Here is a 26,848-nt window from a genome sequence, read left to right as displayed (position 1 = left end):
TAAAGTCTTAGTCATCATTGTGTAGTTTGATTAAATATGATTGTAAATTGTGTATAAAAATGTAATAATGAAATAATTGTATTTAGAACCCCAGTGAAGGAACACAAAACTCCATAAGATGTTGGTTAATGGAGAAAAAAAACCTTGGGAGAAAACAGACTCACTGTGGGGGCCAGTTCCCCTCTGACTAAACAACATGAATATAATGACAATTTTAGTTATTTATATGCATCGCAGGTCATGGTTTAAGAGTAATAAACCAAGTAAGTGTTAAGGTGCAGTGTTTAAAAAAAAAAAGATTTTGTATGAACTGTAAGATTAATGACTAATGTCTTTGAAGTCCATCCTGGATTAACTGCAGAAGTTCACATAGATGCATTGTCCTTGTTAGTTGGCTGATGGAGGCTTTTGTTGGCAATTAAATGATAGTCTATGTATTCCATTTCAAGAGTAGTCCATCAATAGACAAAGGTGATGCAGGCAGAGATCAATGAGGTGCATCACATTTCCAAGGTTCAGGCAGTGGCATTTGAAGTATCCGATGTCTTGTAGTTGGAGTTGGCATCAGTTCATCCTCTGAAGTCCATCGTAAAACACTGAAGTGATGTTTGACTTGCACCGGCTGTATTTAGTTGTCATCATTCAGAGACCTGTAGCAGTGGAGTCCGATACCAAGCAGGAACGGAGCTTGATCTGGCCGGCTCTGGTAACCTCGGGATATGAATCTTGAGACATGGAAACAAATAGAATAATTGTAGCTTAGATGTCATTAAATTTTATGCTGAGCTATAGATCATGATCACTGTTTCTGGTTCCGGCAGACCTAACTAAAGCAGCGTAATTGCAAGTTGATGAATAAATTAGGTGTATGCCTGGCTAAATAGATGAGTCATTATTCTAGACTTAAACTGAGAGAGTGTGTCTGTGTCCCGAACAGTATTAGGGAGACTATTCCATAGTTTAGGAGCCAAATAGGAAAAGGATCTTCCTCCTTTTGTGGATTTTGATATTCTAGGAACAATTAACAAGCCAGAATTTTGCGATCATAATGAACGTGATGGAATATAGTGTGGCAGATGGTCACTTAAGTACTGCATAGCTAGACCATTCAAAGTTTTGTATGTAGTAAACAGAATTTTAAAATTAATAAGAAATATAACAGGTAGCCAATGTGACGATGATAAAATGGGGCTAATATGATCATATTTCTTGGTTCTAGTCAGCACTCTGGCAGGTCTATTTTGAAACAATTTATTGCTCCATTTTGAAGTTTATTTATTGAATTTGCAGGACATCCTCACAGTAATGCATTACAATAATCTAGTCTTGAGGTCATTAACATATGAATTTGTTTTTTGTCATCAGCATTGTAACAGAGAGCATGTGTCATAACTTAGCAATATTTCTGAGGTGAAAGAATGCTGTTCTACAAACATTGGAAATTTGATTTTCAAAGGACAGATTGGTCTAAAATATAATGCCCAAGTTCTTCACTGTTGAAGGCGATGTAACAGTACATCCATCGAGAGTCAAATTATAGTTTAGCGTCTTATTTTTGAGGTTTTTGGTCCAATAATTAGTACTTCTGTTTTTCTGAAATTTCTAGCCATCCAATCTTTGATTTCATTGATACACTCTGCCAATTTGGAGAATTGTGAATTTTTGTTGGGTTTAGAAGAAATATAAAGTTGTCTATCGTATAACAGTGGAAACTTATTAAATGATTCCTGATAATATCTCCCTAGGGAATCATGTATAATGAGAAAAGCAGAGGCCTTAAAACTGATCCCTGTGGCACTCCATACTTTTTCAGATTAACTATTTTTATTGATTCTCATAAATAAACACAGAAAAATAAAACATACACTACCGTTCAAAAGTTTGGGGTCACTTACTCATTCTTTTCACATTTTAGAATAACAGTAAAGTCATCACAACTGTAGAATAATAGAAATGGAAATATTGGAATTATGTTGTGATTATGTTATGTTTTGGAAAAAATCCAAAATAAATCCAAAATATGTTTTAGCCTTCAAAGTGGCCACCCTTTGCCTAGATTTAGCTGAAATGTACTCTTGGCATTTTCTCTACCATCTTCTTGAGGTATCACCCTGGGAAGCTTTTTAAATAGTATTGAATGAGTTCCCATCTATATGCTGAGCACTTATTGGCTGCATTTCTTAATTATTCGGTCCAAGTCATCTATTTCTTCTGTCCCATTTCTCCACAAACCCGTTGAACTTCCCCATTCTACCAAACGACCCCTCCTCAAAGGCTGCCACCCTTCCCATCTCCGAGCACCACTCCTGAAAGGAGTGTTCCAGCCGACCTCCAGTCCCGTAAAATGATCTCTCTGTGATCATGACACTGGTTAAGACCCAACTCTTTATGTGTCTGTTTTCCATGTTTGATGACCGCCCCCATCGCCCAAAATGTGGAGTCTGGGGCAAAATGATACCCAAGTGCCTAATACATCGCACGCCAGACTCTGAACCTTTAACCAAAACTCCTGGATCTCAGCACTCCCCCAAAATACATGGGTTATTATGTCTCCATCATCTGATTGGCATCGCCAGCAGGTGGATGTGTCATTAAGACCAAGCCTATACAATCTAGAGGGGGTCCAATAGGACCAATGTAAAATCTTTAATTGCATAAGGCACTCCCTTGCATCTCTAGATGCAGACTTGACATTTTTTAGAATCCTAGCCCACTCTCCCTCCTCCAATTCCAGGTTTAAATCATTCTCCCATAATCTCTTGAGAGTGGTCAAGGTTCCGTCCCCAGACTCTGAATTAACAGTGAGTAATACACAAATGACTCATGGCCTTTTCCAAATGCAGTAATCACTACTCTCATAGTATCTGCCACTTTAGGGGGGGTGAATGCTATTCCCAAAATTAGTACAGAGCAAGTGGAGCAGCTGTAGATACCTAAAAAACTGATATCTGGGATCCCAAAATGTTGAACCAAAGTTTCAAAGGACCTCAACACTCCACTCTAATATAGGTCACTGAGTGTATTAACTCACCTCACAATCCACTCTGACCAGCAGAAAAGGGACTTATTGATACGTAGTTTAGGGTTCAGCCATAAACTCGAGGCAACATTTAGATACATATCCGAATTAAACATACCTAGTGCAAATGCGAGATAACGGGGTGTAATTTAACTTTTTCCAGTTAGAGTGATAGAAAGACTTTGCAATGGCGAAATAGGGGCAAGAACTTCCTGTTTGATACAAAACCAGGGAGGGGCTCTCTCAGGGGGAAGCGACCAATGAGCCAAATGTCTGAGTACGAATGAAGGACTTCGCTATGCTCTCAAAGTGCTTGAAATAAGAGAGGGGGGCATCTATAGGGAGTGACTGTAGCAGGTAATTGAATTTTGGAATACAGTTCATTTTAATAACATTAACCTTCCCAATCATCGATAAATGTAATGGAGTCCACCTGCCCACATCGAAAACTCGAAAACCTTTTTATTAAAGGGTCAAAATTTACTCAGACAAACTCAATCAGACAAATTGCTGGGAATAAAATACCCAAATACTTAATGCCCTGTTTGGGCCACTGCAAGGTGCCTGGCTTTAAAGCCTTTACTGGGCAGTACGCTGTCAGTGCCAAAGCTTCGGATTTAGACCAATTAACTCTGTATCCTGAGAACTTAGAAAAGGAATGAATAATTCTGTGGAGGCAAAGCATGGATCTAGTAGGGTCAGAGACGAATAATAAAATATTATCTGCGTAAAGCAGAAGCTTTACATACCTCCCGCCATCACTCCTGGAAAATCATCCTCCTTTCTTATCGTGGCTGCTAATGGTTCCAGGGCAAGACAGAAGATTAATTGGGAAAGAGGGCAACCCTGCCGGGTGCCCCTATCCAGCGTAAAATAATCTGAAATTAATCAATTTGTTTGTACCGCTGCTACAGGGCGTCTATAAAGTAACTTTATCCATCCAATAAACAACTCCCAAACCCATCAATTTCCAAAACCCATTCTACCCTATCAAACGCCTTTTTGGTGTCAAGTGAGATTGCAGTGACCAGAGTCTGATCATTCACCACTGACCACATGATATTGATGAAACGCCTAAGGTTATCAGAAGAGCTGCGGCTCCGAATAAACCCCACCTGATCTATATGTATAAGAAATGTCATAACTTTACTTAATCGATTAACCAACATTTTTGACAATATTTTAACGTCTACCTGGATCAGGGAAATTGGATGGTAACTCTTACACTCGCTTGGGTCTTTGTCTTTTTAAGTATCAGACTGATCCGGGCTTGTGTCATGATTGGCGGAAGCTTTCCATTCTTTAATGATTCTGTGTAATAGAGCTGTTTGAAAAAATAGTTTCAGAGATGCATCGCGATTCATACTCAAACGATTCTGAATCGATTCTCAAAAGAATCAGATTCGATTCTGAGTTCAGTTTAAATCACGGCAGAGGAGTGGTGCTCGCCAAACATAAATGTGGAAACAAAGATGCAAGTTAAGTGCATACACTAAAGTCAAGTGCACAAACACGACTGGTTGAAGACCAGCTGTATCAAACATTTTTGGCCGAATGAAACTACTCGCAGAGAAAACAGATAGAACAGTGCAACAACTGCGCTATTAAAACTGCTTTATTCTAAATTTGGCCAGGAACATCAGAGCAAAAGCAACCTTCCGTTGATGTAAGAATTTCTTGCATTCCTTGAATCGATCACGTTTCTCTCTTGTCGAATTCGCAAAGTCCGTGAACAACTTTCTTTACTCCTCGCCTCGTGTAACACTAGATCTTTATTGGATGATCTCAGAAATGTGGCCAGAATGATCTGCGAGCCAGCACAATGTAAGCTCGCTCGATTTCCAGCTTATGGCCCGTTATGTTGAGCAGACTCTGGAAGAGCTCATCTTGGAATTTCACCATATCTCGGCCCTCCTCATTCTCTGGAATTCTAAAAATGTGGACGTTATTTCGCTGGCTTTGATTCTCCAAATCCTCCAGTTTTTCCAAAACATGTTCCAAATCTATTTTAGTCGCTGGTGGTTTAGCAGCTAATTCCCTCTCTGATGACTCCAGATAATCAATCCGTCTCTCGACATCCCCGATCCTTGTAACCAACTCATAGAATATCGTTTCCTTCACAGTAATCGATCAACGTATTACAGCAAGATCCTCTAAGGCTTGAGTGCGTAAGTGTCTTTTAATATCTCCAGAGCCTGTGGATTTTGAATTCTTTGCCATGTTGACTTCAAAGAACGGATATGTAGCAGGATGTATCAAATCTCACCGGTTTATGACATAAAAAATATTAAAAACTATCAAAGTACGCAGAGCTCGCCGTTTACATATCCGCTCCTCACATGGAGTCACGTGACTCCCGGCACTCCATACTTTTGTTTGATTTGACAATCAAAAGCGGTCTGATAAATAGGACCTAACCCATGCTAATGCAGGTCTACTAATGCCCGCATAATTCTCCAGCCTATTCAAGTGTCATGTGTCGTGATCTATTGTGTCGAAGGCAGCACTAAGATCTAAAAGCACTAGAGTGAAATGCAGCTGCGATCAGATAATAAGAGCAAGTCATTTGTAACTCTGATAAGTGCAGTCTCTGTACTGTGATGGGGCATAAATCCTGACTGAAATTGTTCATATATACTATTTCTATGTAGAAATGAACGTAGTTGGGAGGACACTACGTTTTCTAGAAGCTATGGCTTCTTAATAAGCGGTTTGATAACTGCAATTTTAAAGTTTCTTGGGACATCTCCTAATTATAGCGAGGAGTTAATAACATTAAGAAGAGGTTCTGAGATTACAAGGAGCTTAGTAGGTATTAGATCTAACATACGTTGTGGCAGCTAGCAGACATTCAGATCACTATTAGACTATGAGCCAAGGGGGCCTGGGTAGCTGAGCGAATAAAGACGCTGAATACCACCCCTGAAGTCGTGAGTCCGAATTCAGGGCATGCTGAGTGACTCCAGCCAGGCCCCCTAAGCAACCAAATTGGCCCTGTTGCTAGGGAGGGTAGAGCCACATTGGGTAACCTCCTCATGGTCACCATAATGTCGTTCGCTCACGGTGGGGCACGTGGTGAGTTGTACATGGATGCTGTGGAGAATAGCGTGAAGTCCCCACACACGCCATGTCTCCACGTGCACTCAACAAAGCCACGTGATAAGATGCGTGGGTTGAAGGTCTCAGATGCGGAGGCAACTGAGATTCGTCCTCCTCCACCCGGATTAAGGCGAGTCACTACACCACTAGGACTTAAATCGTATTGGGAATTGGGCATTCCCCCCAAATTGGGGAGAAAAGGCTGAAAAAAAAGTCTATGAGCCAAATTACTAGAGAGAAGTGAGTCACCTTCCCTTGAGGGATTTTGTCCATCTCTCTTTTGCAGGTCAGGTCTAACCCAAAAACTTTTCCATTTGTCTTTAAATCACATGCTATTGGAGACACCACTCCAGCCATTCAGTGGCACTAATCTACTGTAAACCTTGTCACCACGACGAGCAGGGAGGGGGCTAGAGCGTATTACAGTGTCTGACATCGTTTTGCAAGTTCACACACCTTTTAGAAATTCTACTTTTAGCATTAGCTAGTACTTGTAAATTTTATCTGATGTCAGATGCCCGAGCCCCCAAAATGCATTTAACAATGGTGGCTGGAGTCTCTATTTCCACATTCCTTACAGTAGAATCAACAATTATTAAGGTTCTCTCAACATGATTGTCAGTGGGTGCATCACTGAGTGGAGAGAATCGATTGGAAACCCTAACAGGATCAGGAGAGTGGTGTTGCTTTGCTGAGCAAGTATGCCCCCCCAAGTATGCCCCCATAAACGACCTGCTGTGGGGGCTCCTCAGTCGGAACCAAAGTGTGTGTGTTGCTTGCTGTACTACCCGCATCCAAAATTTCCAAATACTCACACAGAACTGTTGTTGATCCCATCACGAGACTGTGGATATTAAAATTGTGACAGTACATCAGTCACACTCAAAGACAGAAAATAACTTTACATTTCTGACAAAGGAATAAGTACACCAAAAAAAGAACACCAAATACAACAACACATTTTAAATAATTGGCCCCACATTTTTTAATTATACAGCTCTTTACTGTCTGCCCTTTAAATATTAGTTATTGGGATTCTTTTCCTGACTTTCTGTATTTTCAGAGGTGATTTTAATGTTTAGAGAGTATGGCTGCGCGATATGGAGGAAACATTTGATAAGTTGTTGGATAATGCGATATTTGATATAAGATACGATAAGGTGATGACCTCATCGGAGTGCACGGAAAATCATAACCCCACTGCCCATGTAAAAAATGACCATCTATCCCAGTGATCAAAAAATACTTATCTTTTTTTTCCCCCAAATTGCATTTAGACTGTGTATTATACAGTTTTACCATTAGCTATGTAGCAGATATTAAAATTCATATTTAAATATTTGTATTTTATATATTTTGTAAAAGCATATGAATATAAAGTTAATTTCACCATAATATAGGTTATCATAAAATAGTCTGTGTTGTGAAATATTGTATTTTTACACTGTAATTTATGTTTGTATTTATTTCATTAGTTCATTCAATGTCAGACTTTTATTTTGAAAAGTGTTGTCCAGAAGCCCTTGCTGTAGACGTTCACATTGGTTTAACATTCCTGTTCTGAGTCATCCTTTGCTATATCCTAAGCGGCCATTAAACAAGCCAAGTTTGATTTTCAAGCCGCCGTTTGGTCTCAATATTCTCTGCACAAATGTTGTTTTTATACTCTTTAATGCTGTGTGTGACAGATTGAGATTCAAACAAAAAAGAAACATGAATGAACATCAGAGGGTATATTGAAAGATACAGTATTACTTCCTGAAATCAAAAATGCTCAAATGCACACTGCATGCACACACCAAGTGACAATCACACCTGTTCTGTTCTCACCATAAACGTTAATTTTAAACATATAAAAAAAAAAAATCATGCCATTATCACAAGCCCAATATGTACATTTGATATATCGTGCAGCCCTAATAGATAGAAATCAAATAAGAGGGAGAGTCTCCATTTGGGCATAAGCACATCTTAAATATTTTGTCAATTTTTGTCACTTTCTGTGGTATTTTTGCCCCAAGCAAGCTCTGGTTAAATTTTGCCTCTGATCACACTGAATGAATCCATCATGAATCATGTTTCCACTGCTGTGTGTTTCAGAGAGAAAACACTGAACCTAAAGCTGTACAGATGTTCGGCAGCGCTCCTCAGATACTCACCGTAGAGCTCATCACACCTGGTGACACTTTATTCTCTCATTTTACTCTTTATACACATATCTGGTCTTATTGTGAATGATTCCTCCGTGTTTAATGTTCTACAAAATAAATAAATAAATAGTCTTCTTAATCTTTCATCAAAATTCTCCACCTCTGAAATGACTTTTCTTTTCAGCTGATGTTACAGAGGCCACTCTGGCTATTGATTAAAGTAAATGTTAAATAGTGTTTTGGCACTGTTTTACACTGAATCATAACAAGACGCGTGACAGGACATTTGGTTTCTATTTCTGCTGTAATTTAATGCCAGATTATTTTAGTGTAGCGTAATTTACAGCAATAATAGTGAATAACTGATTTGAGAAAGAAACTCGCATTCAGCTCTGACTGATGTTTGTCCTGTTTCATTTAGAAATACAGCATATTACGGACGTCAAATAGGTTCTGAATACTGTATTATGTTGACTTTAAAATTAGAGATCGACAATTAGTGGGTTTTGCCGATACGATAACAAAAGTGGTGAAAAAAGCCAATAGCCAAAATAAAATTTATTTTGTTTTTATTTTTATCTGGCAATTTGGAATTCCCAATTCCCACTATTTAGTAGGTCCTCATGGTGTCGCAGTTAGTCGCTCAATCCGGGTGGTGGAGGACAAGTCTCAGTTGCCTCAGCTTCTGAGACGTCAATCCGTACATCTTATCATGTGACTCGTTGTGCATGACACCGCAGAGACTCACGGCATTTGGAGGCTCATGCTACTCTCCACGATCCACACACAACTCGCCACATGCCCAATTGAGAGAACGTATCAGTTACCTAACGTAACCTCGGCTCTCTCTAGATGAGGGAACGAGTATTGCGTAAGCTAGCTTACGCTACGGGAAAGATTCATCTTTTCTGAGATATTGAAGCCAAAAAATTATCCTTAATTTTTGTATCCATTGTCAACGCAGTGCGGCAGCTGCAGACCTTGAGCGGGCTAGCTAGCGAGCTCATAGGTTGCTCTGCGGCAACTGCTGCAGCCTATAGACGAGCTTGGGCGAACTCGCATCCAATGAGAGGCGTCCGCGGCTCACTGCAACAAAGCCCGCCAAAATGGGCGTGACTAGAGTGCATATAAGCGTAGTTCGTAGGCTGGAACCCTGGTTTTCATTGACTGAAGCGAAAAGTCGCTCGTGGCGCGAAGCACGGCCGGCTACGCAATACTCGTTCCCTCATCTGGAGAGAACCGAGGTTACGTTAGGTAACCGATACGTTCTCTTACGAGAGGTTCTCTCGTATTGCGTAAGCTAGCTTACGCTCACGGAACCCATTGTCAACGCCGTGCGCGCCAAGCATCCACTGTATGAGCCCCAGGGAATTAAGGGGGACCCGTGGGAGCCCTTATGAGTGGGGAAATAATATTTGGCCGGCAAGAATGCGGGTCATTGATTGTGTAATACATAAGCACATAGTGGGAAGGGAACGACGGAGCGGCGGTGCCGGTCTGTGTGGAATGTGTCCCATCAGTGCAGCTCACCAGGGGAGCTGTAGCGTATTAAACCGCTAGTAGTTTTGCCTGCAGAGCGGGCACTTCCATATTGTAAAATCTGACAAAGGTGGAGGGGAAGTCCATCCCGCTGCCACACATATGTCGTGAATGGAAATCCCGCTGGACCATGCCCACGAGGATGCCATGCCTCTAGTGGAGTGAGCCCTAATGCCCAACGGGCATGGCAGGTCTTTGACGCGTATGCAGCAGCAATAGCGTCCACTATCCATCTAGATAGTGTCTGTTTCGAGCGGCGAGACCTTTGGTGCGCCCTCGAACGAAACGAAAAGCTGCTCAGAGCGTCTGAAAGCGGCGGAGCGCGCAGTATACAATCTCAGTGCTCTGACCGGGCAAAGGAGATTGGCGTCGCGTTCGCTAACGGATGCTGGCAGCGCCGATAGGGAAATGACCTGTGCTCTGAAAGGAGTACCGATCACCTTGGGAACATAGCCGTGTCTAGGCTTTAAAATGACCTTGGAGTCACTTGGTCCAAACTCAAGACACGCAGCGCTGACAGACAGCGCGTGAAGGTCTCCCACACGCTTGACTGATGACAGGGCAGTCAGAAAAACGGTTTTGAGTGAAAGGTATTTCAAATCCACGGATTGAAGTGGTTCGAAGGGGGGCTTTCATAGTTTCGAGAACTATAGAAAGATCCCAGATAGGAACCGATGGGGGCGCGGGGGTTCATCCTTCTAGCTCCCCTGAGGAAGCGGATGACCAGCTTGTTTTTACCCCATGACTGGCCGTGCAGGGGTTCAGCGAACGCCGCAACGGCCGCCACATACACTTTGAGCGTGGATGGGGATCTGCCCTTATCCAGCAGCTCTTGTAGAAATACGAGCAGCGACGACACCCCACATGTCCGCGGGTCCAGGTCTCGGTCGGTGCACCATTTTGAGAACACAGACCATTTTGACGCATAGAGTCTTCTCGTGGAAGGAGCTCTAGCGTGTATGATGGTGTTTATTACTCCTTCTGGCAGAGCGACGGGTAGTCGTTGATCACCCACGCATGCAGCCCAGCCTCTGGGTGGGGATGCCAAATTGTGCCGCGAGCTTGAGAGAGGAAATCTGCTCTCACTGGGATGGGCCACGGCGCTGTCAGTGACAGCTGCGTAAGCTCCAGGAACCATGTCTGATTCTCCCAACGCGGGCTATGAGGAGCACCGAGTGACGCGCTTCCCTGATCCTCTGCATTACCTGTGGCAATAGCGAGATGGGAGGGAAGGCGTAAGCGGGCGTCTGGGCCAGTCCTGGGCCAGCGCGTCCTCGCTTCGAGAAAAATATTGGGCAGTGAGAGTTCTCTTTGGACGCAAAGAGGTCTATCTCCGCTCTGCCGAATAGGTGCCATAACGCCTGGACTGTTTGAGCGTGCAGGGACCATTCCCCTGGGGGAATATTGTCTCTGGACAGTCTGTCCGGGCCGCCGCTCAGGTGGCCTGGCACGTGCGTCGCCCTCAGCGAGCGCAGGTGGCACTGGGACCAACTCAGTATGCGTTTCGTCAGATGGAAGAGGTTCCTGGATCTGACACCGCCCTGACGGTTTAGGTAGGATACCACAGATCTGTTGTCCGAACGGACCAGGACGTGGTGACCCTGAATGACCGGGAGAAAGCGCACGAGCGCGTACTCGACCGCTATCATTTCCAGACAATTTATGTGAAGGAGCTTTTCCTGAACTGACCATAGGCCGAAAACCGGAGAGCCCTCGCAGACCACGCCCCAACCCGTGTTGGACGCGTCTGTCCGAGATACAGCTCCCATTGTCACTCCCCGCTGATACCATTCGGCCACTGTCCAGGGCTGCAGAGCTGAAATACAGGTCTGAGTCACCTTGATGGGCTGGCGGCCTGTGGCCCAAGCCCGGCGAGACGCCGGGTGTTTAGCCAATGCTGAAGCGGGCGATGTGCAGTAAACCCAGCTGAAGTACTGCTGCGGCTGAGGCCATGTAGCCTAGCACTCTCTGAAATTTCTTCAGAGGTGTGAGGCTGTTCATCTGAAATGACGCTGCTAGTCGCTGCACACGGCGCCGCGCTGTGTAGATAAGCGAGCCGCCATTGCCACTGAGTCTAGTTCTATTCCAAGGAAGGAAATTGCCTGACTGGGCTGTAGTGAGCTCTTGGTCCAATTGACTACAAGGCCCAAACTGTTCAGATGACTGAGGAGAACTGTCCTGTGAGACAGAAGCTCCGTATGTGATTGTGCCAAAATCAGCCAATCGTCCAAATAGTTCAGAATTCGCAAACCCTGACTCACGAGGGGTGCGAGCGCCAGCGTCCATGCACTTCGTGAAAGTACGGGTGCTAAGGACAGGCTGAACGGAAGGACGGTGTATTGATAAACCTGGCCGTCGGGCTGAATCTCAAGAATGGCCTGTGACGGGGATTTATCTGAATCTGAAATTATGCATTTTTCAGATCGAGAGAAATAAACCAGTCCTCTGGCGCATATGCGCGAGGAGTTTGCTGATTGTAAGCATTTTGAACGGTCTTTTGCAAGCGCTTTGTTCAAAACCCTGAGATCTAATATTGGTCTGAGGCCGCCGTCTTTCTTGGGGACAAGAAAATAACGGCTGTAAAACCCTGACTCGCTCAGGGGAGGCGGCACTCTCTATGGCCCTTTTGCACAGAAGGTTTGCTATTTCTGAACGAAGCATGCACGCTGCTTCCGTGTTCAAAGTAGTTTCGAGCCGCGCTCTGAAGCAAGGAGGACGGCGATCGAACTGTAGCAAATAGCCCTGTTTTATTGTGCTTAACACCCATTCGGATATCCCTGGAATATCTTCCCACGCTTTGAAGCGTAATGTTAGAGGGTGAATGGCCAAATCGCTCTGATTGCCGCACACAGCCGCTGAACAGAATGTGTGAGTGCGCTTACTGTGCTTATGCTGGACTGCTCGCAGACAGCATGGACAGGCTGTTCTGTGAGTGACTTCCCGATTGAGGTGAATGGGGAAAGAGTCACGCCTGTTAAGTGATGCGCAAGCATAGCCACAGGCACGGGACTTACATACAGAGAAGTGTTTGCTGGCCGTGTGACAGAGCGGGCAGAGAATGGGCGCACGACGTATTCGTGAGCGCATTTATTGACTCTAACACTCGAGTGGTTCGTAACCACTTTTGAGTGTGCTCTGATGGGGACACGGAACGTGTAATGCTTGTGTGTAGAGCTGAACACTAGATTGTGGGCACATTTTCTACACATAAGGCTGGTCGTGTGACAGAGCCGCCAGAGAATGGGCGCCGCGACGGATTCGTGGGTGCGTTTATTAACCCTAACACTCGAGCAGGTCAGTAACCGCTTTATGTGAGTGTGTTCTGATAGGGACACGGGACGTGTAATGCTTGTGTGTAGGGGTGAGCACTGAATCGTGGGCACATTTTCTACACATAAGGCTTTATTTTGGGTCGCCGTGGAAACGGCGCTTGAGTGCAGGCAAGCGGGTAATATCACCGGCTTGTTGGCTGCTGAATCCACCACTGCAGTAGCCTGAGAGAAGGGGACTGACAGGGGCGTACGGGACTTACATACAGCTGGCCGTGTGACAGAGCGGGCAGAGGAGGGGCACGCGACGGGCTCGTGGGCGCGTTTATTAACTCTAATACTCGAGCTGGTCGTAACCGCTTATGTGAGTGTGCTCTGATAGGGACACGGGATGTGTAATGCTTGTGTGTAGGGGTGAGCACTGGATTGTGGGCACAATTTCTACACATAAGGCATGTTTACTCTTTACAAGATTTCTTTGGGTCGCCGTGAAAACGGCGTTTGAGTGCAGGCAAACGGGTAGTATCACCGGCTTGTTGGCTGCTGAATCCACCACTGCAGTAGCCTGAGAGAAGGGGACTGACAGGGGCGAAGCTTTGACGGTGGTCCGGCCGTGGGCGGACTGAGCCGTCGCTTTCTCAACAACGCTAGGAGGACTTCGGTTGCTCAGGTTTCAGTACAATCTTAGGCCGAGGCCCGCAGGGGGCGGCTGTCTGAGCGCGATCGAGGGCGGCCGCCCTGTCGACGCTGAGAAGTCTGGCTTGTTGAGCTGGGCGCTGTGAAGAGGCTCGTGCAGGAGGCTGGTCACGTGGGCGGCCTGCAGAGGAGCTAGCGCGACGAGGCAGAAAGAGATTCATGGCTTGGGCTTCGGAAACGGTCAACAATGCCACTCACCGCGGAACCGAAGAGACCGGACAGAGAGAGCGGCGCGTAGTGCGTTCAGCTTCTCCCAAGTCGGCTAGTCAGATCTGAAACAGCCTCTGTCTGTAAGACGGCCATGGAATGCAGAGCAGATGCGGCTTGGCCGGCGGCGGTATAGGCGCGGCCAACACAGGCGGAAGTAGTTCTGCAGGCCTTAGACGGGAGCACCAGCTTAGACCGCCATTTCGTGGAGGGCGGGCAAAGGTGCGGCGTGGAGTCTGTTGGGAGCCTGTTCAGGGGGCGGTGACCACTCGAGCCCGAGGCGGTCGACAACCTGTGTGAGGAGGCGCGTTAGTTCCCCTTCGACTCCGGCGCGGGTCCTGCTGGATTCCTGGGCCGAGGAGGAGGCGTGTGAGCCTGACCACTCCTCGCTGTCCGAAGCCATGATGGAACAGCCCTTATCCTCCGCTTCTTAGTCCGAGATGGCAGCAGAGCAGCCGCCGGCGGCAACTGCGCGGCCCCGAGTGGGCGGGAGGGTGAAGGCGATGCTCGAGGGAGGGGCTCCGGCGAGCCAATCGCTTCTACCACTGGTTCCGGCAGCCTTTGAGAGCGGCGCTTTTACTGCGCGGCTGAATGGAAGGCGGCGCGGCGGCTTCGGTCCTGAGCGCTCGAGTCGAGCCCGCAGGGTCGACATCGGAAGCTCCTCGCAGAGATCGCATCCGCCTTCAGCGAGGGGAGCTCTGCATGCCCCAGTCCCAGGCAGAGAGCGCAGATGACGTGGCGGTCTCCGGTGCTGAGAGGGGCGCGCATGAGGCGCAAGTGGAGCGAGGCATCTTTAAAAAGACGCTCGTACTCTTTTGTGAAGTTCATAAGAACTAGCTTGCTTTAAAAATGATACGTCGCCGGATGGCGTAGCTCGCAGGACGGCTGAAGGTGGCGAAGACGGCCGGCTTCTTCGAGCGCTGTCCACGCTTGCTTGATGCCCCTCGAACGGCGACGCGGCTTCCAGTTCAGAGATGCGAAGAGCTTCGCTGAAGAGATGAAAATCAGGGTTCCAGCCTACGAACTACGCTTATATGCACTCTAGTCACGGCCATTTTGGTGGGCTTTGTTGCAGTGAGCGCGCGGACGCCTCTCATTTGATGCGAGTTCGCCCAAGCTCGTCTATAGGCTGCAGCAGTTGCCGCAGAGCAACCTATGAGCTCGCTAGCTAGCCCGCTCAAGGTCTGCAGCTGCCGCACTGCGTTGACAATGGATACAAAAATTAAGGATAATTTTTTGGCTTCAATATCTCAGAAAAGATGGTTCTTTCCCGTAGCGTAAGCTAGCTTACGCAATACGAGAGAACCTCTCGTAAGAGAACCACTAATCACCACCACGAGGAGGTTACCCCATGTGACTCTACCCTCCCTAGCAACCGGGCCAATTTGGCTGTAGTCACTCAGCATGCCCTGGATTCGAACTTGCGACTCCAGGGGAGATACTTGCTGAGCTACCCAGGCCCCCATCCATTTAATAGTTTTTAAGATAAATTTATTGAATGCGTTTTCTTTCTAAGGAAGTGTTCTTACTCTTTCCTTACAGTGACGGGCACACAGGAGCCTAAAATCAATGAAATTCCACATTTAGTTTATAGTGCGACCAAAATCCCAATAATAACCAGAACATGTGGGACCATAAACAAGATCAAAATAAACTAAGGACTCTTCTTTTGAAATGTCTGTGCGCCCTGCTGCTCACACAAACAGATAATGGAAATAAAACATGCATTCTAACGATAATCTGAGACGTATTACAATATAAACACATAAAAATAAATAAAATAACCTTTGTCATGTAACAAATATTAGCAATAACTGTAGATCATCAGCAATCACTTGTCTTGAGGTGAGGAAAACTATCAGCAAACGGTCGTCCTTAATTTCTGCCGATAACAGATACTTGCAAAAACGATTAAGTGGCAAAACTGAGATATTGGTCAACTTCTATTTAAAATAAATACTTTTGGAACATGTTTATTTGGTGCTGTTTAAGAGATGCTGGCATGTAAAGTGTGTGTGTGTGTGTGTGTGTGTGTGTGTGTGTGTGTGTGTGTGTGTGTGTGTGTGTTCTGATGTAGATGATGAAGGGTATATCAGGAGACAGAAGCACATGAAAGCTCAATCGTTTGCTCTTAAAATGCGTCCACGCAAAGAGATTCTGGAAGTGAATTATGTGAGTATTGAGTCCTCGTGTGTGCATTATAACATGACTTAGTTCTGAAACTCAAGCTTTGAGAATAGACATTGTAAGAAACAAACCTGACTGCTTATTTATACACTATAACGTAATAGAATATCACTCTGTTAATTCATGAAACCATTATGTGTGGTCAACTATTTATCCAAAAACATTTATAGTCATCCATTTAGCTTTACTATTTTAGCAGTTGTGCTTTAACACAGCTAGAATGGACTTAAGTAATTGATGATGTGTGTTTTCTAGATTGACCTGTACATGTGTATGGTGTGTGGGCGGGGCGATGAAGAGGACCGCCTCCTCCTTTGTGATGGCTGTGATGACAGTTACCACACCTTTTGTCTGATCCCACCACTGCAGGACGTGCCTAAAGGAGACTGGCGTTGCCCCAAATGTGTAGCAGAGGTACGGTAGTTGCACAGCTCAATAAAGCTTTTTTCTTTTTTTTTTTTTAGTCCTTGATTCTGGTATGTTTTGTGTTTGATTATTGTGTGGTTTTTATGTCCTTTGTATTTCTATGTGAATTATTTATTTATTTTTTATGCGTCCAACTTGTCCAGGACTCCCTGGTAGAAGAGATATTGTATCTCAATGCTACCTTCCTGGTTAAATTAAGGATAAATAAAAAACACAAACACTTCATTACACAAGTAAATTAGGAAATTTAAAAAACTCATTCTGCCTCGCAGGAGTGCAACAAGCCTCGGGAGGCGTTTGGATTCGAGCAGGCCGTCCGTGAATACACTCTCCAAAGCTTTGGCGAGATGGCCGACCACTTCAAATCAGATTACTTCAACATGCCCGTTCATGTAAGAGCTCATGTAGTCTCACCTCAAGAACATTTTACAGCTCAAATAATGAACAGGATTTTACTGAATAATGTAGAACATTGTGGTGGTACGTTTTTCATTAGTATGTTTGTTTGTTTTGCAGATGGTGCCCACAGAACTGGTGGAGAAGGAGTTCTGGCGTTTGGTGAGTAGTATTGAGGAGGATGTGATCGTGGAGTATGGCGCTGATATCAGCTCGAAAGATGTTGGCAGTGGATTTCCTGTACGAGACCGAAAGAGAAAACTTTTTGGAGATGAGGACGTAAGACATTCATTTGACTTTTGATGCATATGACTGCTTCTTAGTAAGGAATAATTGACAACGAATTGTTACACCTGATGTGGTAATACGGTCACAACACACAGGGTGTGCATTATTTTTCAATAATTCAATGGGCCAGAGTCAATTATTCTGCTTATACCACGATTACCACACCTTAAGACATCGTTCAGGGTGTGAAATGTGACCTGGACATGTTCACCTAAATATGTTTGAACATCATTCTAACTCTTTTCTCTCTCTCTTTCTCTCTCTCTGTCTCACTTGCGCACACACACTTTCTTGTTTGAATGTTTGAAAGTCATTGATTATGTCATCTCCATACAGGAGTATGCTAACTCTGGCTGGAATTTGAACAACATGCCAGTGTTGGAGCAGTCTGTCCTCTCTCACATTAACGGGGATATCTCTGGGATGAAGGTGCCCTGGCTTTATGTGGGCATGTGCTTCTCATCTTTCTGCTGGCACATAGAGGACCACTGGAGCTACTCCATCAACTTCCTGCACTGGTGAGACCTCAACACCACCTTATTGTCCAATTACAAAACAACTCTCAAAAGTTGTTTTCAACTCTCTATAGTTATCAGTGTATGCAAGAACCAATAAATGAACCGAATGGCTCAGTGTTATTTATGACACTCATGTGTCTGTGTCTCAGGGGTGAACCTAAGACGTGGTATGGAGTTCCAGCACATGCAGCAGAGCAGCTGGAGACTGTGATGAAGAAAGTGGCTCCAGAACTCTTTGACTCACAGCCGGATCTTCTGCATCAACTCGTCACACTCATGAACCCAAATGTTCTAATGGAACATGGTGTCCCGGTATATCACTCATTAATTCATAGCTTAAAGTCTCTCAGTTAAAACAAGAGCCAAAGCAATCAAAACTTTTTTCCAAATACCATCCATGGTGAGAGTGGCTAAAGTTTTTGTCCTTTACGAGTTATGAGCTGGTCTCATTATCATACAGGTGTATCGGACTAATCAGTGTGCAGGAGAGTTTGTGGTGACCTTCCCAAGAGCCTATCACAGCGGCTTCAATCAAGGCTACAACTTTGCTGAAGCGGTGAACTTCTGCACGGCAGACTGGGTACACCGGCATTCTCTAGAGCTCTTATACACTGAAACCATGTTTAATATGTAAGGGGTAATATACAGACAAGTGGGCATCATCACAAAATAAACCCCAACATGGTGATCAGGACCCCGACCCAAAGCAGAAGACTCTTGTATCACCCTGAAGGTTTTTTTTTCTATCTGATTGTACGTTATTACGCTTAATACACATTTATACATATTGATTTGTGTTGAAATTATTATTATGTGATAGGAAAGAAATTGCGGATTCACTAAGAAGCTGAAATCCACCTTCGGTTTGTGTTGTTTATTTTGTGAAAATGACCATCTGACTGCTCATTATACAGCTTATTACAAGAATACTTGCCAAATAAGTGAACATGAACATTATTTTATTAACTTGCAAAGATTGTTTAATGATACGTAGGAAAGATGACTCTCAATACCTAGATGGCCAGTCTGGTCTATAATTTTATCTCCAGATGTGCAGTTGTTATTCAGATATATCAGACCGCTAGATTACAGGATTGACCTATCACAAGGTAGTATTGGATAGAACCATTCATCACAAATGAAACCCAATGGTAATCACCATCCTTTCGTGAAGTGTAGAGTGAACGTACATTATCATATATTGATTTGAGTGTCAAAGATTTTATCACTGAGTAATATAAGAGACATGAAAGTAGCACAGCTATGGTAAAACCATAATGAAGCCTTTTGAATGAAAGAAATACTGTAACTTGACAAAACTTGGGTGTTTTAAAGTTGTAGCTTTTTTGTGCAAAGTTTTTGTAACATTAGTTTTGTCTGGCCTACATGTCTACATTATGACACAGGTTTATTTGAATTTATAGTTGCCTATTGGGCGTCAATGTGTGGCACATTACCGGCGTCTGCAGAGATACTGCGTGTTCTCGCACGAGGAGCTGGTATGTAAGATGGCCGCTGATCCCGACAGTCTAGATGTTGAGCTGGCCGCAGCAGTAGTCCGAGAGCTCGCCTACATGATGGAGGAGGAGACGAGACTGAGAGCAGCCGTGCAGGACATGGTCAGAGATCACTCACTGAAAAACTGAGATAAATATGTCCCTTTTTCAGCTACATTTTCATCTGCATGGGTGGAAAATTTCTTAACTTCCTGTCCTTCAGGGTGTACTGTCCTCAGAGCAGGAGGTGTTTGAACTGCTGCCTGATGATGAGCGCCAGTGTTGGAGGTGTAAGACCACCTGTTTCCTGTCTGCTGTTACCTGCAGCTGCAGCCCGGAGCGTCTGGTGTGTCTGCACCATGCAGCTGAACTTTGCTGCTGTGCGGCCAGCAACAAAAGTGTGCGGTAAGACTGCACAACTCTATATTAGCACTGACATGTCATTTACATATTGCTTTTATTTAATGTGTGATGTGTGTTTTACAGGTACAGATACAGTCAGGACGAATTTCCCACAATGCTTTTTGGTGTGAAGTCACGTGCTCAATCGTACGACACTTGGGCAAAGAGAGTCACTGAAGCACTGGCGGCTGATATTAAGAGCAAGAAAGGTTGGGCACAACGAAGAGTGGCTGCTTTAGTCCAGTATTTTTTTTTAATCTTTTTTGTCTTGTGTACCTCCATAGCTCCCTCATTCTTACAGTACGTAGCCCCATCAGTCTTCCGGACTCCCTCATACCCGTCAGTCTTGTGTACTCTCACAGCCCCGTCAGTCTTGTGTACCCCCACAGCCCTGTCAGTCTTACGCACTTCCATAATCCCATCAGTCTTGTGTTCCCCCACGGCCCGTCAGTCTTATGTTCTCCCACGCCCCGTCAGTCTTTTGTACCCCCACAGCCCATCAGTGTTGTGTTCCCCCACAGCCCCGTCAGTCTTTTGTACACACAACGCATCAGTCTTGTGCACCCCCACATCCCTGTCAATCTTATGTACCCCCACAGCCCTTTCAGACTTGTGTAACTCCTCAGCCCCGTCAGTCTTGTGTACCCCCACAACCCCATCGGTCTTGTGTACCCTCACAGCCGCATCGGTCTTGTGCACTTCAACAGCCCTGTCAGTCTTTCGTACCTCCACAGCCCCATCAGTCTTGCGTACCTTCCCAGCCCCATCAGTCTTGGGTACCTCCAGCGCCTTGTCAGTCTTTTATTCCCCAACAGCCCTGTCAGTCTTGTGTATAGGGTTGGGAAACAAGAACCAGTTTTATTCTTTTAAAAAAAATACTAGAATTGTATGATCTTTGTGAATTTCAGTTACATTATTGGCTCTCTTTCGTGCAATTTTTCACCAATGCGGCTGGAACAGTGTCCTGAAATACTCTGACAGTGTTTCCAACTGCGCATTTCTGCAGTAGCGCTGCCCTCTACTGACTCTTCAGCGTAGAACACACAGCTCCACCAGTGTATTTGATTTCCGATCTTGAGCCGTGAAATCTACAGCGTGAAACATACAGTGCTTCCATTTATAGTCCAGTATACAAGTAATCTTTACTGATGTGCAAGTTATGAACGTCCAACTCAAAATTAATTAAGAGCTGTTGAAATCTCACAAGCTTGAAGTAGAGGTCGACCGATATTTTTTTTTTTTTCAGGCTGATGCCGATCTTTTGAAATCCGGGTCGGCCGATGGCCGATTAATGCAGCCGATTTATTTTGGCCGATATGTGCTTGTTTTTAACCTCTTATTTGAACCTTTTATTTGAAAGATAAAATGTAACACAAATAATTACTTAAGATAGACAAAATTTCTCAACAAATACATTTATTGAACACTTGACCAATCTGCACTTGTAGACTTAAATTAAAAATGTATAATGTAAAAACATATTGTATAAATAATGTATAACAAATATATTAAATAAACAAAGCAGGTGTTACGAACTGCTCCGAGACACGAAGGTTGAGATCCAAATGCAGCTTTTATTAAGGGGCAATCCAGACACGTAATCCAATATTCAGAGCATCCAAGAGAAGCACAGGCATAACTAGGGATGGGTATCGTTAAGGTTTTAATGGTATTACTATCTTACCGATACTACTTATCGATCCAGTACTTCAACTGTATTCTTAACGGTTCTTTTTGTTATATATATATATATATATATATATATATTAAACAAAGATAAACGTTATATAGGCACAGTGATTTAACTTCAGGAAGGTCTACTAACATTACTGTTCAGGTGTGGTCTAAAAAGAAATCTAATGAAGTAATCAATTGTAAAATAACACTGCATAGTTTATCATAGATAGATTAATGCTTATTAATGCAGAAGTTATTCATTCAAGAGCTGTAAGTGATTTTCTCTTTGCCTTTTGTTGTTTGATTCGCAGTAATGGCTCAATCGTCAGCATGTTTATTAGGATGCTTCCCCTTTAAGACCGAGTTCAGATCTAATAGACTCCTGATGCAGCATATTTTCTCCCAACTATTTCCATAACTACATCCATTTAAGACATAAACTGTGTTTAAGTGAATCTCCAAGCCGGTCGGTTTGACATTTTTGTGTATAGTTGATCGTTTAGATGACGCGCACATGAAACCCAAAATAGCCTATATGTTGCTTGTCTCGTTGCTGTCTGTATCGGAGCGCGCCGCCTTGGGAACGGTATCTCTTGCGCTCTTTTTATTATTAAACGCGTCCCGCAATTTAGCAACAGTAGCTAGACTGCATTTTACAACAATCACCGATCGTGCTGATTCTGACGTTAAGTTTGAGTTTTAGGGAGAAATGTCAGTGCACCGCTGTGAAGGGAAGGAAGTTGTGCTAGACAGAATAAAATCAGACTACTATCACAGATCTAAACCAGGCTACGTTTGAATGTTTAGTTCTGTCACTCATTTAGCAGGGCTGTGTTCTGCTCACTGTGCGCGAGATCTCTCTCTCTCTCTCTCTCTCTCTCTCTCTCTCTCTCTCTCATCAGAACCGATAACGTCCGAGCTTACCAAAGCCAGTCCTTCAATAGCCTATAGCGCGTTGGTGTCTTTTTTATTACTTATTTCTCTGCATTGAGTGACAGCCCTCTCAAATATAAGACACACAAACAGAACAAATAAAAGTCTCAGATTCACTGTCTGTAATTGCAAAATTCTTGCTTGCTTATTGTGACATGATAGCAACCCTTCTGCTGTGATAATGCAACTTCAACTACGCTATCAATATCCAAAGTAGCCGAACGTCGCATTTGTCGCGTTTTTTCTCGAAGTTGGCAGTAACATATCAAAAGTTTTTAATTAAATATAAAGAAGTTATACAAATTTAATCCTTACTGTTTTCTCCAAGGAACTTAGCTCCTTCCTTAGGCACTGGATGAGGTCTGCTCACTCTGCTGGAAAATGACTCTAGGGGCAGCGTGCGTGGAACACGTGTTCCACAACAACACTAGGCTGCCCACAGATGCGCCTGCCTAATAATCGGCTTGATATACTTGGATATTGGCCGATGCCGATTATGTAAAAAAAAATTCAAAAAATCGGCCGATTAATCGGTCGACCTCTAGCATGAACTACAACATTAAGCTACAAAACACAGTGTAAACTGTCTCTGGAACTGCTAATGTTTATTTAATGATGACTTGTGAGACTTAAATCAAATTGTTGTTTATATGACAATGTATAATTAAAGATATATGAGAGTTATTGTAATCAGTGGAATTTTATAAAGTAATTAATTAGTCTGTGAAATATGGCATCACATTTCTTGTTGGTTTAGATTTGTTTATTTATATAGTAAGGATCTATTATTGGATTGTAATTATGTCTATAAAAAATCTCCAAACACACCTTTTACAAGAACTGTATAACATTTTACCTCCACAGCCCCGTCAATTTTATGCACCCCCACAGCCCCGTCAGTCTTGTGTACCCCCACAGCCCCGTCAGTCTTGTGTACCCACACAGCCCTGTCAGTCTTGTGTACACCCACAGTCCCATCAGTCTTGTGTACCCCCACAGCCCCGTCAGTCTTGTGTACACCCACAGCCCCGTCAGTCTTGTGTACACCCACAGCCACGTCAGTCATTTGTGCCCCCAATCTGTAAGGTTCAATTACCCCTTTATAAACATAAAATGAAAAATGTGTTCCCTTTAACACATCATTAGCATTATATTATTATTATTATTATTAATAATAATTATTAATAATAATAATGCATTGTTATTTGTATTCTTAAACAATATATATCAACACTGTGGGTGAAAAACAGACTCACCAAGTATAATTTATATTCTGCTATGAATATTATTTCACACAAAATACACAAACATAATTACATTTCTTAAAAAAAAACTTACAAATTATATACATTTTGTTTTAATCTGTTAGTAGTGTTTTAGTAGTTGTATTCTACTGATAGCACTAATAATTAATTAAAATGTATGTACTGTATAAAAAACAAAGCAAGATCAAACTATTTTCAAGGACCCTATTGGGTACATATACTACTGTTTGGAAATCGCTGCTTCAGGCAACGTCCACACAGATCTGTTTTAATGCATTGATTTTGCTACATTTTCGTTAACACTCTTTTCGTGCCAAACGCATATTTGGAAAACGATGACATTAGGGAACCTGAAATTGAGTTTTCAAATGAAAACAGTTTAATGTGGACACGGCCTTAACCTATGTGTCATACATTCTTACATTTAAACTGATGAATGGTGTTTGAACAGATCTTATTGAGCTGAAAGTTCTGCTGGAGGACGCTGAAGATCGGAAGTACCCCGAGGACAATCTGTTCCGCAGTCTCAGAGACTCAGTGAAAGATGCAGAGACATGTTCATCTGTGGCTCAACTATTGCTCAGCCACAAACACCCATACAAGTTAGTCATTTATGACATCATCTGTGCACTGCTTGGTAGAATAAAGATAAATATGAAAATATTTCACTAGATTTCACAGATGTTGTTAACAAACTGTTTACATCTGCTGTTAACATGTGTTTTGGGTGGTCCGATCAAAAGTGGTCATTTGTTTTTTGTGTTTTAAGAAGAGAACATCCTGACAGCAGCGTGCAGCGAGTTCGCAGCAAACTGAGCGTGGAGGAGTTGAAAGTGTTTGTGGAGCAGTTGTACCGTCTGCCCTGCATCATCAGTCAGGCTCGTAATGTCAAAGTCAGTTGTCAGAACTTCCACATTTACATCAGCACCACTTTGGACATTTCAGACAAACAACATACTGCACATTTGATATTTACAGTGGACTATTTAAAATCTTACAGCATATTGTGGTTTCCATGGATGGATAGTCCATAGATAGGTTGATATTGCCAAAAATATTTTTAGTAGTATTTTTGTTTTTTATTAATTGCAGGAATAAAGGAAATGCGACATTTAGGAGTGAAACTTTAAAAAACCTCATTCTCACACCATCATATGTAAGGATATTTGGTATGCTAAATTTAGAAGGGAATTTAGGGTCTTGAAATATGTGAGCTATGAACTAAATTAAACTGTCCTTATTGTACCTTATTAGGTAATGAAATGTTTAATGGAATTAGTCGTGTTCGACACCCATTATAAATTAGATAAATGACAAATAACTAGATTATTTGTTTTAATAGATTCTCCACCATTAAAATCGTAATATAACGTAATCAGCTCACAATATTTACTGTAAGGAATTAGCTTTAATGAGTGAATTATGATTAATTCTCTTATTGGAGTGATATTATTCTCATGGCTTATTGATAATAATAATAATATTACACATATAGGTATAGCTTTGAAGCTAAATCTTTTAGAAACAAGGATGAGATTATTTATCAAAATATAACACAAGTCAACACATCATTAAAAGGGAAACATGAATAATAAATCATAACTCATTATAATTAATTATAAACATTTGGATCGGTTAATAGAATCAACTGGAGGTAGCTGAATTAATATTACAATCAATTTATCTGTTAGTCCAGCGAACACTCAGTATTGATTGTCTATCAATTCTCAGAAAGGATATTTATTGTGGCCACACAAAAATAACTCTTTCTTAGCATGGAGCTGACATCGAATCATTAAATTAACACTGATTTACAAGCAGACTAGAATCAACTCGCAAGAATGTACACAAAATCTTGATTTAACTAAAATATGAACACATAACTAATCTAAACAAAAACACACACGAAACAGTCATACATGGGATAGGGGAAAAATGAAAATAAAATTAAACTGGAACAGAATAGGGGAAATGAAGTTATGAAAAGAGTCACTTAACCAACTGAGAGAACCATCAAGTTCTTAATTTAAAAAGCACCTTTTGTTACAAAGGGGTTTTCATCTCTTATACTAAACCCAAGTTCAGTTAGCTACTGGTACGATACTTGCAATTGCCTTGGCTGTTGAGAGAGTGCCCGGATGCAGTCGCAGGAGAGCATCTTGATGGTTCCTCGAGTCGATGGTGTTCAAGATGCAATCAATTTCCTGCGTGTTGAATGAAGAATATATGATGAACTGTGGTGTTCATTGACTCTGTGGTCGAGGTAGTTGCACATGGCTTGAGGAACACATGTTCATTTATGGACAGTTTGTCTATAATTTAGTGAAGAGAAGTCTTTTGTTCTGGGCTTTGAGTCCATTTCTTCTGGGGGACAGGAGTGAACCATGCTTTCTGCATTCCTTTGCTGATAACGATCAGTTGGGGGATCAGACATAACTGAGTCTGCTTGGGCCTACTTGAACCTTTGCTTGTTACAGTTCTGAGACATCTGTTGGCTTATTCATTAAATAATGAATAATTGTGTGTCTGATTGGTCCAGATCCTAAATAATAATATTAGTATTTTATAATTTTTATGTGGTAGAATGCTTCAGCCTTTTAACAATATATATCTTGATATATATTTGCTGTGAAAATGAAATGAATGGACAGATTGATCATGCTGTTAAGGAGGAGACTCATCATTGTTTTTCTCTGACGCAGGAATTGCTGGAGAACGTGGAGGACTTTCACGAGCGTGCACAGTTGGCTCTAGCAGACGTGACTCCTGACTCCAGTAAGCTGCAGGCTCTGGTGGATCTGGGCTCAGGTCTGGACGTGGAGCTGCCAGAGCTGCCGAGACTTAAGCAGGAGTTGCAGCAGGCGCGCTGGCTGGACGAGGTGCGGCTCACGCTGATGGAGCCGCAGCGTGTGACTCTGGAGCTCATGAAGCGCCTCATTGACTCAGGCGTGGGTCTGGCTCCTCATCATGCAGTCGAGAAGGCCATGGCGGAACTTCAGGAGCTGCTGACGGTGTCAGAGCACTGGGAGGAGCGAGCGCAAGCATGCCTGCAGGCAAGGTAACAGTCCTGCGGTCTTCATCATAATCTGACCTAAATTCTCCCATTTAAAAATTCTTACTATTCTTACTCTTATAGCTAAAGGGTTATTATTCTTAACACACTAAAGAGTTAGCACTAGATTAGAGAATGCTGATAATCAATTGATTTCAACAAGAGCGTAGGTGGAAAACATCAGGGTTTCATAAGGAGTGATCAGTCACTGTCTAAAAGTAGAGTTTTA

The 26,848-nt window shown here is 43.1% G+C and overlaps 1 protein-coding gene across 1 annotated transcript in view; it reads left to right on the top strand.

Annotated features, from left to right (window-relative positions):
- Nucleotides 1–26,848, top strand: part of LOC127638712 (lysine-specific demethylase 5A-like) — a 63,583-nt gene that overhangs the window by 5,554 nt on the left and 31,181 nt on the right. Inside the window, exons 6-19 of the mRNA XM_052120356.1 lie at nucleotides 8,219–8,297; nucleotides 16,057–16,151; nucleotides 16,422–16,580; nucleotides 16,865–16,984; nucleotides 17,109–17,267; nucleotides 17,613–17,794; nucleotides 17,944–18,106; nucleotides 18,255–18,374; nucleotides 19,219–19,413; nucleotides 19,514–19,695; nucleotides 19,777–19,901; nucleotides 24,019–24,169; nucleotides 24,337–24,460; nucleotides 26,270–26,625. Of these exons, the coding sequence (XP_051976316.1) occupies nucleotides 8,219–8,297; nucleotides 16,057–16,151; nucleotides 16,422–16,580; nucleotides 16,865–16,984; nucleotides 17,109–17,267; nucleotides 17,613–17,794; nucleotides 17,944–18,106; nucleotides 18,255–18,374; nucleotides 19,219–19,413; nucleotides 19,514–19,695; nucleotides 19,777–19,901; nucleotides 24,019–24,169; nucleotides 24,337–24,460; nucleotides 26,270–26,625 (2,210 nt within the window). The remainder of the gene's footprint in view (nucleotides 1–8,218; nucleotides 8,298–16,056; nucleotides 16,152–16,421; nucleotides 16,581–16,864; nucleotides 16,985–17,108; nucleotides 17,268–17,612; nucleotides 17,795–17,943; nucleotides 18,107–18,254; nucleotides 18,375–19,218; nucleotides 19,414–19,513; nucleotides 19,696–19,776; nucleotides 19,902–24,018; nucleotides 24,170–24,336; nucleotides 24,461–26,269; nucleotides 26,626–26,848) is intronic.

This window comes from Xyrauchen texanus, chromosome 47, assembly GCF_025860055.1.
Source record: "Xyrauchen texanus isolate HMW12.3.18 chromosome 47, RBS_HiC_50CHRs, whole genome shotgun sequence".
In the NCBI taxonomy this organism is placed as follows: Eukaryota; Metazoa; Chordata; class Actinopteri; order Cypriniformes; family Catostomidae; genus Xyrauchen; species Xyrauchen texanus.
The sequence above is the reverse complement of the archived record's forward strand: the minus strand, read 5'-3'. Positions and strand labels throughout refer to the sequence as shown.